The 13,590-nt window shown below is 38.1% G+C and overlaps 2 protein-coding genes across 4 annotated transcripts; both read left to right on the top strand.

Annotated features, from left to right (window-relative positions):
- Window positions 1-303: 303 nt before the first annotated feature.
- LOC131003004 (transcription factor TGA2.2-like) lies at window positions 304-4,804 on the top strand. The gene is made up of 10 exons (XM_057929484.1): window positions 304-939; window positions 1,666-1,772; window positions 2,225-2,295; window positions 2,384-2,581; window positions 2,799-2,876; window positions 2,967-3,026; window positions 3,154-3,283; window positions 3,364-3,635; window positions 3,712-3,960; window positions 4,289-4,804. The coding sequence occupies exons 1-10, from the start codon at window positions 851-853 to the stop codon at window positions 4,433-4,435; spliced, it is 1,401 nt and encodes a 466-aa protein (XP_057785467.1). The 5' UTR covers window positions 304-850; the 3' UTR covers window positions 4,436-4,804.
- Window positions 4,805-5,246: 442 nt separating this feature from the next.
- Window positions 5,247-7,583, top strand: LOC131002987 (uncharacterized). 3 transcript variants are annotated; one of them, XM_057929464.1, is made up of 4 exons: window positions 5,248-5,400; window positions 5,840-5,973; window positions 6,412-6,496; window positions 7,266-7,583. In XM_057929464.1, the coding sequence occupies exons 2-3, from the start codon at window positions 5,851-5,853 to the stop codon at window positions 6,469-6,471; spliced, it is 183 nt and encodes a 60-aa protein (XP_057785447.1). In that variant the 5' UTR covers window positions 5,248-5,400; window positions 5,840-5,850; the 3' UTR covers window positions 6,472-6,496; window positions 7,266-7,583. The 3 variants fall into 3 exon arrangements, with proteins under 3 accessions (XP_057785450.1, XP_057785447.1, XP_057785456.1); XM_057929473.1 differs by having other exon boundaries at window positions 5,281-5,401; window positions 5,773-5,973; XM_057929467.1 differs by lacking the exon at window positions 7,266-7,583 and having other exon boundaries at window positions 5,247-5,400; window positions 6,412-6,666.
- Window positions 7,584-13,590: the final 6,007 nt, after the last annotated feature.

The raw sequence follows: 13,590 nt of genomic DNA, 5'->3' as shown, positions 1-13,590 counted from the left end.
TATCATATATGGAACTCAAGAGTTATTTTGATATAATCGCATCGTAGGATGAGTCAGTATTAATCGAACACATTCCTAAATTTAAATCCAAATCTATATCCAAGACACTGAATTTATTTTGAATTCGAAATTAGGGAATAAAGTTTGAAATTAGCGAATAAAGTTGAACAAAATAAATTTCAAAATTTATAAAAATAGGTGTACTCAACTGCAAATACTTATAAGCTGAGGACGTTGTCGCACCACAAATCAATAATCACTATGAATAATAAAAATAGCAAGAAGCAATAATAAAAAATGGGGGGAGGCTTTAAAAAGTGGAAAATATGCTTCCGCTGAAAATGACGCCTAGCTTGGAATGATCTGAACGTCACGTCTCTCAATCGCCATAAACAATTGTTCAAGATCATTAAACAAAGAAGCTTAATCACAACTGGGACCCTGGAATTTTGTGCTCGAACACTCTCCCTTCAGAAATTTCTAGATATAATCAAAGAAAACTATTCAAATATCCAATCCATTTATTAAACTAAACAATTTCCAATCTCGTGCGTTCAAGATTCTGGGTTTTCTCGAGCTTTGACTAAATATCAGCATCTGGGTTCCTCGACTCCATAGCTTGTATGAAAAGGGTTTATGGGGTTTTGTGATTTATTGAAAAGGCATATTTTGCGTGTTTGATTTGAGTTTGAGCTGGGGTTTGGAGTTCTTGTCTTCGTGTTTTCAAAGTTTCGATTTTTATGCTGGAAATAAATTGACTTTCTAATTTGTGGGCCAAAACTAGATTTTGAGAGATTCTGTTTTGTTACTATTTATGGGTTTTGAGTTTTTGAGGTGGTGATGGTGATTTATGGGTAGTAAAACCATCAAATTTAGTGCAGAGGATAACAGAACAGGGATGCCAAGTTTCATTTCTCAGACTCCTGCTTCCAATCCCATGTAATCTCTCTCTCTCTCTCTGTTTTTTGATTGTACTGTGGTTATTGATGTCGGTCTTATGAGGATTCCTTTTGATTTACTTCTCAGTTCCAAAGAATCTGTGTAGTTAGAAAGAGAGCTGATTGTTTACATTAGTTATGAAGGGTGGGAGAGATAAAGGGTGGTCAGGATGAAAAAGGAACAAAGTTAAAAGGTTTTGTACTTGCAGTACTAGATTGTCTGCTAATTATTGTATAACTATATTGGACTTCATTTGGCATTGCCATTTCCCAAGTTTTAGTTTAGTTATTGATGTAGTCATAATTGGATCAAATTTCTTGCAGTTCAAGAAGTCCTTTTTATCTGCATTAGTGTTGTTTGGATGTTCCTTTTTCTTGCTCTAAGTTACAAACCATGTTCCATTTTGTGCTTGTAATTGAGCAACAAATAAAGATAGGCAACTTGAGGTGGATTTGAAGGGGGATCTGGAAACATAGTCAATCTTCGTCTCCTTGGCTTGTCCTTTCAAATGGTAGATTAACCCTGCACTGCACATTCGCGTAGGCTTAGGACTCCGGTAGATTTAGAAATAAGAGTTGTTTTATACACTAATAGCAGCTTAAGGATGCAAGAGGTCAGATCCCTATTGATCACTCTCTATTCCGAGAAAACCATCGTGCAAAAAGAATCCTTCTTTCTTTAAGAGTTATAAAAGCTTAAGTGAAACTAAAAGCTTTTTCACTGCAGGGGTACAGAGGCAAATGCAACTCAATCTTCACAAGTTCCAAATTTTGGGGTCCTCGAGCAATATCTGGGGTTTCGGATTGGAGATCCTGCTAATAATGTCGGCCGAAGTAAATCTCCTAACTCTTCTTTATTTGTGTTGCTAGTGTAGACCTAGCATTTCTGCATCCTCATCCATCAAGCTTCAGTGACATATTGTTAGACTAAAATCTATTGGAATATTTTGTGGATTCGACATGAGGATTTATCGAGCATTTGAGATGATGCACATTTAATTATCTATGGGTAAGCTAGTTGCAAATAACCTATAGTTTAGCCTTTTAAAAGACGAGGGAGTCCGCACAATCATATCAGTGGACGCTGAGCACTCTAGCAAGCACTTCTAACTATTGAATAAGTTGAATCTATGTTCACCAGGGCTGATCTTATCAGATTTCCTTTGTTGAGAGTTAGTAGCACAGCAAGCTTACATCTTATTTATATTAGGTTATGATATACCTTTCCCGTTTGTCTTGTGGGATTTCGATAATGTATCCGTTCCTAACATGTTTTCCCAATTCAGGTCAAGTATTTAACCAAAGTATGAATAGCCAATCCGTTGGTCCCGATCTCCAGTCCGGTTTATTCAATAAGGTAATATGATTCATCACTTCATTTGGGATTCGTATCTCATTTCCAAGCGTCTTCAGTTTCTCATATCTAATGTCTATCTGTCATACAGACTTATGCCTCAACCAACACAAATTTTTCGGCAGCTCTACTGGGTTCTCAACCAGTGCAACTGCAAAAGGGACCACAGCCAAATCTACTATCTACTTCCAGTGGTCAACACGAAAACTGGGGAGAGTCGAACATGGCAGAATCTAGTTCCCGGACCGACACTTCAACTGATTTGGACCCAGACGACAAAAGCCAGAAGGTTCTTCCTAATCATATCTTCGACATTGTACTGGGTGATTGGAGTCGAGCAAAAAAGTTTTCTGTCTTTGGCTGTAAATTACAAGTTGCATCATATCATCTTGATTTGTTCCACCTAATCTTCCTACAAACTCAGTAGATAATCAACTTCATTGCTCGAGAGAAAAATTTGTTGCTGTTGTATTCTTGCGCCTGATGAGCTTGCCCTTGCTCTGCAGATTGATATGGGTCAATCTGCTGGTGTCGCGGTTTCAGATTCCAGTGATAAATCGAAAGAAAAAACCTCGGATCAGAAGGTTGTTCCTTTAGTACTAGTTGTCAAGTCCTCATTTTTCTAAAGATGATATGATATGATATGATATGATATGATATGATATGATATGCAGACGTTGCGAAGGCTTGCACAAAACCGAGAAGCTGCAAGGAAAAGCAGACTGAGGAAGAAAGTAGGTTTTCTCGTGGTTACTGAAGTTTGAACTCTTGCTGTTTTTTTATTCTGTTAAGAAATTGCGATTTGATTGTTATAACTTAGATTAACGAAGGTAGGGCCTACTGGCTTCGTTTACTTCCTAGGCCTACGTTCAGCAGCTGGAAAACAGCAGGCTGAAGCTGACTCAACTCGAGCAGGAACTGCAACGAGCACGTCAGCAGGGCATCTTCATTTCGAACTCGGGAGATCAGTCCCATTCGGGGAGTGCCAACGGTTCGATTCCTGTTACTGCGTAGTCGTGATTACTTAAGTTTGCACGTTGATTTTTAACCTCGATTAGTTACATGGTGCAGGAGCATTGGCTTTTGATGTTGAGTATGCACGGTGGACGGAGGAGCAGAACAAACTAGTTAACGAGCTGAGGACAGCGGTCAATTCACACGCAAGTGACACGGAACTTCGTGTTATCGTGGATAGTGTGACGACACATTTCAACGACGTTTTCAGGCTGAAGACGAATGCAGCCAAGGCTGATGTGTTCCACATCTTGTCAGGAATGTGGAAAACACCAGCGGAGAGGTGTTTCATGTGGCTTGGTGGCTTCCGCCCCTCCGAGCTTCTCAAGGTGCGTCCACTCCGTTGTAGGTCGCTCGTTTCTCGCCTTTTCCCATTACTAATGGCACATGATGATACGCGTGCAGCTTCTCGTGAACCAGCTGGAGCCACTCACGGAGCAGCAGTTGACGGGGATCTACAATCTTCGGGAGTCGTCTCACCAAGCGGAGGATGCCCTCTCGCAGGGTATGGATGCATTGCAGCAGTCACTAGCTGAGACGCTAGCCAATGGCACTTCAGGGCCCGAGGGCTCGTCTGGAAACGTCGCGAATTATATGGGCCAGATGGCGATGGCGATGGGGAAGTTGGGAACTCTCGAGGGCTTCCTACGGCAGGTGATTGAATTTTTTTTTTTGTCTTTGGCGTGATTTTTAAAAATGTCCCGACCTTTGAAATATGCAAAACCGAACTTTTAGTGTCGAACTTTTGACTTGGCACACCGGACTCAAAATTGGTTCCGTATTTACACGTGGGACTCGTGCGTGCCAAGTAAAAAATGTGACGACATTGAAAGATCTTTCGCTTTTTACATATCTCAAAGGTCGGGACATAAGTTGGTAACGACCCAGGAGTTGTTGAAAAAAAAAAAGAGGATCAGTAATGATTCCAAAAAGGATTGTTGGTTGATCATATATGGATTGATAACATTTTCTCGTTGTCTAGGCCGACAACCTACGGCAACAAACTCTGCAACAAATGCACCGGGTACTGACAACCAGACAATCGGCTAGGGCGCAGCTCTTGATACACGACTACTTCTCGAGGCTCCGAGCTCTTAGCTCTCTTTGGCTAGCTAGGCCACGCGAATGAGGTACCTCGATACTCATCCACCTAACTCCACTGCTCGTCCAGACACGCGATAGTAAGATGTAACAACTATGCTCGTCTGAAGGTGGATGCGGCTGCAGCCACCCTTGCCGGACTTTGCAGGCTCGTCTTTGTAAAATATGGTGTGAAATTTCTGGTGTTTTATGGTTGTTGTTGTCAAGTGGTAGAGATAGCAATAATGTTGTTATGGTTGGTTGTATTTGTTAGTGTGATGATATCAGAGGATTAGCTACACTTCACTCCTACTCATAGATACTGAGATACATGTAAAGTCAGATTCTACATTACTGGATTTAGGGTTCAAATTCATTTCCTTTTCAATTTAGGTAATGCCAATCTATTTTATGATTATCATGGCAAGAACTATTTTATGTTATTTTATTTAACTAAAAGATGAAACTGTCAATTGAGATTTTTTATTTTATTTTTCTTTTTGAGAATAGGAAACGGTCGATCTTATTCACAGTTTTTTCTGAATGAGTCTCCGCACCAGAGAGTCAGAGACCCTCTTAGTGGATTGAGGCGAGAATTAAAAAGCAAAAGAAAATAGTGATGAAATTTTGGAACTAATTTCCAAATTTTTGAATAAAAAATAGTCGTAGAGAACCTTGGAAACCAAATAAATATGTTACTTTCAGAACCTAAATAGTTTCGGATTCGATAATAATTATCTATCTACGGGTTGTTATCCAAAATAGTTTCGGAAATCGATAATTATATTTTCAATTTATATTAAGAGCCCATTTGTTTCATCTTAAATATTGGGCCCATCGGCCTCTCGTTAACAATACATTTTGGCCCATTTATAACCTTGCTTCGTCACCAACTAAAATACTAGCAATTTTCAGATTGACAGAATAACAGTTTCTCTATACAAATCATCGTTCTTCAACTTCAACCTCTTGGTCCTCTTCTTCCTTTGGAACTCGAGAGGGGCAAGACCGCTGGTTAGTTTTTTTCTTTTCTTTTCTTTTTTTCGCCGACTGTTTTTCTTTTTCTATTCCTTTTTTTATTTTTTTATGGCGGTGTATTTTTTCTCTTCAGCTTATTTCCTCTTAAATGATGAATTTTATTTTCTGATTTTGTGTATGGCGATCCAATTATTTATATATGGATGTCTATTGAACTGTTACGATGTCGAATGTTTTTTAGGTATGGATAAATTGTGTGTGCGTTGCTGAATTTAATTTCTATTGTTGTACTTTCCAGCAACAATCATGAGTGAATAGTTGAATTTCGGTTGAGCTGAATTTTAGCTGAGTTAGTAGTGGTGACATTTATTTTGAGCAGAGATGATGCGAGTCTGTGTAATCTGCCGGAAATTCTGGAGGTGTGCCTAAAATTCATTCATTTAAGCTTGGCTAAATTTGAGTTGTTTGCTCACAGATTAGACGATAATGCCACACAAAACTCGACCTATGACGGCACTCTTGGTCTTCACTGGGGTAAATGCTCTCTTGCTTCCAACACTTGGGCCTGTTTATGATTTCGTTTGCTTCCTCCCATACTGGGAAAGAAGGGTACGTTTCTTGAAGTTTATACGTCTTTGATGTATGCTGTGATATGATTATTGCTGTCAATTTTATGGAATTTCTAGATTTTTTAATCTCATTTAGTTTTCCCCTTTATTAAGATGCATTTGATATTTTCTGCTGTATTTATTCACCAAATACTTGCTATACATATGCTTCATTGACTCCACTTCTTGGCTGGTTATTGTGCAACATTTTTTGTTTTCTGGCAAGTGTTTTCCATTTAAAGAGACACACTCTAACTGTTATTCATGCTCTACTGCACATGATCTTTCTATGTCAACAATTATGTTGCAATACCTGTTGTTATATGGTAGTGCTCTGTACTGTATCCTGCATGTGCAGCGTTGAAGCTTAGTGCTACTTCAGTGTTTTGTCATCCATTGCTTTTTTTATATTTTCACTTGTGATGCTGGATTTACACAGAGAGAACTTCGGCGCCAAGAACGTGAAGCAGCGTCTACCGGAACTGTTGGATCATCTTAGTCAATAAGTTAGAACAACTTTAGAGGTGAGGATTAACAGCATATGTATTATAGGATATGATTGTTTTATATTGTTAGGTTCACTCACAAGAGTGGCAGTCACAGGGTCTCCATGTAGATTCACATGAAGCTGATAAAATAATTTCCTTGTGATGTTTCTATGACTCGTTATTAATTAATGCGTTGTATTCTAATATGGCTGGATACTTTTTTGCATCTCTCTCTTTCTCTCTCTATAAGTGATGTGATTCTTGTTATGATGTGGAGTGTGCCCGTCCTAGTCAGCCCTACTAATATGAAAGCGTCACATTGCATTAGGAAGGATGAATTAGGCTATTCATGTAGTGACATATGGAATTTAGAAAGAAATCAAGTTAGGTCCAAATTGCATGACCAATTTATTCTTGTTTAAGTTCCGGAAAAGATATCAGGATGCGTCATTCAAACAGCTAGTGCTTGGCTCTGAAAGCTTAAGCTTATACTGCAAGCTTGCCTTGAGAGTTGCTGGAGTTGTTGATTGAATTTATTTAGTGGTCTCTTGATCTTGAAAATTTATGTTGTTCTTTATGGATATTACCTTTATTTTCATGAATTAAACCTTTGCATTACAACCTCTATGGATTAGCTTGCTTTATTATCGATACCATTTGCTCTAAAGCACGAATGAGATATATATACATGCATTTTGGCCACTTGGTGTGTCTGTGTTTGACATTGATTGTTAGCTAGCTAGCACTATCTGTCCCAATTTCACTTTTTGGATATTTTGTCTTTATTGGTATCTCGTTCTTGTAGGATAACTTGGCCTTGTGAGTATTCTTGTCTTCTTTTGTCATCACCCTCTCTGTGGAGTCGATATCATCATATCATATGTCCTGATAAACATTACCCGAGTTCTGTGGATCGAAAAGGGCATTCCCATCGAGTAGAGATTGTGGGTTGTGGATAGCACCATGCAGAATGAGGTGACAATATATGGCTGAATTTATTTAAATGTAGTAGTATCACTAAGTAAACTGGTTCCAACTCTCTGCTACCTGATTTTACATCTCAGTGTTAGTTATGTTTGTTGGTACATACTATATTTTAAAAATACTTTGGTTATTATTCGTATGTTTTAGTTTCTACAAGGGTAGTTTCCTTGTGACGTATTCTCGAGCCGAAGCACTAGAGCCGGTGCAGTCCCCCCACTTTTGTAAAATTTTGTAAGGCGCGTGCATTTTTAAAATAATAATAATAATAACTAGGTGGTTCAACGGCTAGTTTAGGAAATAAAAAAGTAATTAATGAAAAGAGACGTTCAACCGTAGTTTTAACTTTTTCTTTTTGTTCTTTTCTTTTATAACGATTTAATTCCACCTCATTTTCTATATCAAAAACTTCTTTCTTCTCCTATTTTATCATCTTCTTCTCTCATTTTACGTTCTTCTTCCCATCTTTCACTTCTTGAAAATGGAACGTGAATTCTAAAATGTTGAAATTTAATGTTAATGAAATATTAGATTTTAAAATTGAAGAGTTAAAATGGAAATGAAAAAATTAGAGCTCCTGATTGTGGATTATTGGCTCTAAGGTGGGGATGACTCCTTTGAAGTCCCCTGAAGAGGCTCTTGAGTTGGAGATGCTCTTACATGCATTCAGAGCATCAGCAGTGGCCAGTGGGGGTGACCTGATAGAGGGGGATCATATTGGGTCAGACATGATAGCTGACCTGATCTTTTTAGTTTTGATTATTGTATTTTTCATTTATTTTTAATTGCAGAAATTTAAATAACACAATTGACTTCAAATTAAACTTCATTAAATTTTAAAAATTCTAAAGATTACATTAAAAAAAAAAACCTAAAGACATAATTTAAAATTACTTAATTAAAAACTAAAAACATAAAATCCTAAAGATCTCCAGCTTCTCTCATCCTAGCGATGATCTTCGCGCAACGCTGCTTGTGGAGGGCGAAGGTTTCTGGACTCATGTCGTCGGTCTTCATGAATAAAATCTGGTCGTTGTGCATCTTCTGCTTGAGTTCGTTGGACTTGGCGACCTCGGCCATCATTTGTTTGATGTTCTCGTCCAACCTGTTCATCCTCTCCACGTATTCGGATGGAGGCCCGGAGCTTTGCGACGCCTTTCCTTTCCCCTTCGCCGCTCTCGCCGCCTTGTTTCCAGTCGGCCGGGAAGACGTGATCTCCTCGCTCGACACCGAGGTAGTGAAGTCCCCTGTCTCTGACGTCTTCGTCCTCTTGGAGGAATGGATGTCGCCCTCAAGGTACATGGACTTGAATCTCCGGTTGATCCGGAGCAGCCTCCATGCATTCTAGTAGTTGAAGGCGCCGCTAGTTGGGCTCCTTGCTTGGAAGATGACTTGGGCCTTTTGCTGGAGCATGTAGTCGGAGTGTCCGGAAGGCCACTTCGCGCAAACCTCCACCCAAACATTCTCCCACAACTTCACTTCATGGGCCACTCGGGCGAAGTGTCCCTTTATTTGGCGGGGCTTCAAGCCAAGGCAGAGGACGGCGTTCACCCTCTCTAGGCCTCGCTTTTTGATCGACACCCCGGATGGAGTCGTTCATCTCCTCCGCCCAAATACGAACAATAAGGTCCGTCTCCTCGGGGGTGTATGTGTGTCGAATGGTCTTTCCCTCCTGCGGTTCTCTCTCCGACGCTTTCTCCTTGAAGGCCATAGCCTTCCGCCGCCCGCCTTTCTTTAGCTTCGACGCACTGTGGGCGGCGGCCGGTGGGACACCTCCTTCACTTGGACGAGGCTCCTCCTCCAAGTTAATACCGGCTAAATCGGGGTGGTACTCATCGGAGAGGTTGGGTACCCAATTTGAATCGTACGAATTAGGATTGTGTGGATCCATTTTTTTTTTTTTGTGAGAGAAATAGAGAGAAGAAGTGGAATATGAGAAATGAAGAAGAAGGACAAGAAGAGGAGATTTTATAGAAGAGGAAAAAAAGAAAAAAAAAATTAAAATCGGTCAATTGACCAAAAATTTGGAAAGAAACAAAAAAAAAAAACGGTCCAATCCAGCGTCCAAATTTTTCAAAATTCGAATTTATTTATTATTATTGTTTTTAAAATCGTCGCGTGCAAAGTACGCGTCCGCCGTTTCACCCATCGAGTCTGCCCCGTTCTATCGGGTCCGCCTCGTGTCACCTGAGGCTGCAGTGGGTGACCCGATCTTGGGGGTGACTCGAGTCCCCCTTATCGGGTCCTCATTGCGGATGCTCTAAGCATTATTGGAATAGTTATAATTACATGAGTGCTTTGACTCTCTCTCTCTCTCTCTCAAACACACACACACACTGTAGTCTGTATCTCTGAGCTTTTGTTTTCGCCTGTCACTTGCAATATTTAAATTAATCACTTGCCAATGCCATGAGGCCAAGTTGTTTAAATTTTGATGGAAAGAAAAATTGATGAAAATATGGTTATTGTGAGAATTCGAAAGTTTGGTTTCAATTATTGAAAAGTTTATACTGGTCCTACGAAAAAAATGCATTAATATTTCCATTAAATCTCCACCTGCAGTGTTTTTGTGTCTTTAATGGTTCACGCAATATTGTCTATCAAATAATTAGTCACTATATTTTCCATCATACATTAAGCACAGCTATACCATTTTTGTGTCCCACAGAATACATATAACACTGTACAATATCTGAACTGTCCATTATTGGTCCTTACCGTACGCATTTCTCATCTGCAACAAATGAGGAGCATGCGCGTCCTAATAATCATCCATCTCTCAATTATGCGAATGTCTTAACATTTTGATCTATTTGTCGGAAATATTATTGTTTCTATTTTATTTTTTGGTTTGGCTTTGGATGGGTAGGAGCTTATGTTTTATTTTGAACTTCAAATTTGGTGTTCGAATTAGATAACCAAATGACATACATAATACTTCTAATAGCAATTAAAGTTGCTAGCCGTTGTCCAAATGCAATTTCATTTTCGGCAATGAGTTTTCAACTTTCACTCTTTCAACAACTCACGTCACCTAGCATAATTCCAATTATCAAATACCCAAAAAAATTGACATCATTCGACACATGATTTGTTAGCACTCGGTCACATAATTATGACTAGTACTAGTGTGTTCAAAATCTTGAAGGTCATCATTAACATTTAACAATAACCAAATACTAGTACTATCATTTTTCGACATCCCAATTTTACACTAAATGTTAGTAAGTAAATGATAGTATTACATTAAATATTTATTGAATTGAAATAAATGGTGGGGGTTAGTTTGGGAGTGCGTGTGGGAGAGGATAAGTGGATGAGGATAGTAGAAATAGAAAGAAAAAAAAAAAAAAAAAAGGGACCCAAAATTGGGGCATGAAATTAGGAATGACGCTTTCTGTTTTCAAGGCATCGCATGTGCGCCTCTCTACGCTTTCTGGCATGTGAGCTTGTTTGCTTTCCCTGCCCGCTTTCCAATTTTGCCCCTGCTTTTCCAGCTGCTATGATTCCATGTACCTCCACCCACTCTAGTTAGCATGTTGCTCTCCCCCACTTCATTATTACTCCCTTCATTTTGGATCATCACTCACGTGATTCATTCATGCTGCCTGGATACCTCTCATTCTCTATCATTTCCCAAAATCATACTACTACTACTTAATCGCTGCCCGGATCTTCAAAATATGATTATTATATTTTTATGAATGATTACTATGTATATATAAATTTTGAAAATATGCCAAATTTTTTTAATGAGAATTCAGGAGAATGACATGATTATGAATATACACACAACGATTCAAAATCTTCGTAAGTACTTTTTGGTATAATTTTTAAATATTGGGACTGATTTTGGCACCACGTCAAAATATGATATGATCATGCATGAATTAACTAATTAGTGTCCAGTCTGACCGTGTCAATACAGTAAAAACATGGTAATATTGTGTCGTGTTCGTATAACACGATACTCCAATATTTATATATTTTTTATTTCATAGTTAGGAATTGCGTCATTTAATACATGAAGTATTAAATGATGCTTTAATTGGACGTATCATTATCGTGTCACTTTTGTGCTTGTGTGTCTGTATGTATTTGTACTTATGTTTGTATAAATTGTGTTGTATTTATGTCGAGCACATCTTTAATCAATCATATTCGTGTTTGATCAACGTGGACACATAAATTATTACACTTTATAATATATAAGTACAAAATATATATAGTTGTTTATTGTGTTGGATGCATACATTTATGCCCATTTAAAGTCTTCTTTAAGCACATGATTGTGTTTCTTCAACTAATCGTCCCATAATGATCCGTCTAATGTTGATTGTAACTTGCTCTTTTCATTATTATTAACGATCGCTAATTGGTTTAGTACCCCTTGACTTCTTCAAAATGTCTCATCATTTATAATACGAACAAAATAATGGGCTAGGATTTTATTGATGACAAAATTTCATAGTATCATGATACGCTAGTCATTACTCATCACAATAATTGAGAAAAAAAAAATCTAAAGAAAATCAAATGGCATACTTTTGTAAAAAAATGTAAACAACTTATTGTTTTTTGTTTGAATTGAGACTTTTTTCTCATTATCAAATTTTTTTAGTAACCAATTTATTTGAAAATAATTTCCAATTGCATACTTACATATTTTAACATAATCATATTTAATAAAATACTCGTTATACAATACTCCATAAAACACAAAAATGTGATGTAAACAAGACCTCATCAAACTAAATCATTAGTTTACATCTTGGAAGATAAATCGGATTACGACGAGATTAAAAATTATACTCCATATATGTAAAAAAAAAGCTGAAAAGTTGTGATTACAGAAGTAGGACCGATTGCTTAAGTGGTACTATTTCCCTCTTTATTGTCTAATATATCCTTTTTGGCATTAATCAATTAAAGCAAAAGCACATTTATTGTTTTTCTTTAGCTTCTGTTGTTTTTATTTGATAACTGCAACGGTAAATTAATTGCAGCAACTTTAGACAATGGACCACGAGTTGTTGTGAGCTGCGACCGATCATCGTGAACAAAAATGTTGCCGTTGTTATGTCACATTACCGATTCGTCATCGTTAGAAAATGACTTGTTCATATGCTTTTCTGTGAAAAAATTGCGTGAGATTTAATTTTATGCTAAAAGAAGTGGGGCATATTGAATTTCGTATGCTGCAAATATGCATGCATTGGAGTAGGAAATGATTACGTTATTACCCTATTTTTTTTCAGATTGTTATTTTTCCTTAAAAATTCCGACACATCATTTTGTTAGGTGCTGGATTTAACTTTAAGGTTTGGCTGATTGGTCTATAAATTGTCAACGTATTTCCTCAAATAAAGTGTTAAATTAGATATATATATATATATATAGAGAGAGAGAGAGAGAGAGAGAATAGAGATTAAATCTCATCCCTTAAAACTACTCAATTGTGTGGCTTAAACCAAATATGCTACCAAATTTTAATTAGCATAACAATTGTTTGAAATTATATTTTAATTACAATTAGGGCATTTGAGTAACTTTGTAAATTAGTAAAAACTGCAAATCCCGAGATCTACTCCCATTTATTGTCTTCGTCTCCTCCATTTACTGTCCACCTACTAGCAAAATGTAAAGTTTCGATTGAGATTTCGAGGAGACGAAGAGACGAGTCGTCGGACGGCAGACCCATGAGAGGGGCGTGCAACAGAGAAACAGGCGACGACATCTCAACACTCCTGGGTGACGACGTCACTGAATTGCAGAGAGAGGGACGATGACTATTTGCGGATCTGCAACTCATCGGACCCCCTCTCCCCAAATCGATGAAGCAGTCGCGACCTTGGCTTCATTAGAGAGATGAGACAACATCACTGGAACATCTAATCCACGGCGGCGCTGGAGAACTTAGCAGCGGCGATCCCATCGCAAATTCATGGCCAAGGCACTAAAGTGAGGAAGAGAAGAGAATTAGGGCTCCACTTTGAACCAGCCTAAAAAAGGGAACAAATCTGAACATATATTTCTTGTTGTGAGCGGATTTATGCGAAAGCCAGAGTGTGGAAGGAGGTCGTGTTCAGCCATGACTTTGAATGAGCAATTTTAGAATTTTGCACTGATATTTTCTGTTCGTCGCTTCT

The sequence above is a fragment of the Salvia miltiorrhiza genome, chromosome 1 (assembly GCF_028751815.1).
Source record: "Salvia miltiorrhiza cultivar Shanhuang (shh) chromosome 1, IMPLAD_Smil_shh, whole genome shotgun sequence".
NCBI classification, from domain to species: Eukaryota; Viridiplantae; Streptophyta; class Magnoliopsida; order Lamiales; family Lamiaceae; genus Salvia; species Salvia miltiorrhiza.
This window is presented reverse-complemented; position numbering and strand designations above follow the sequence as displayed.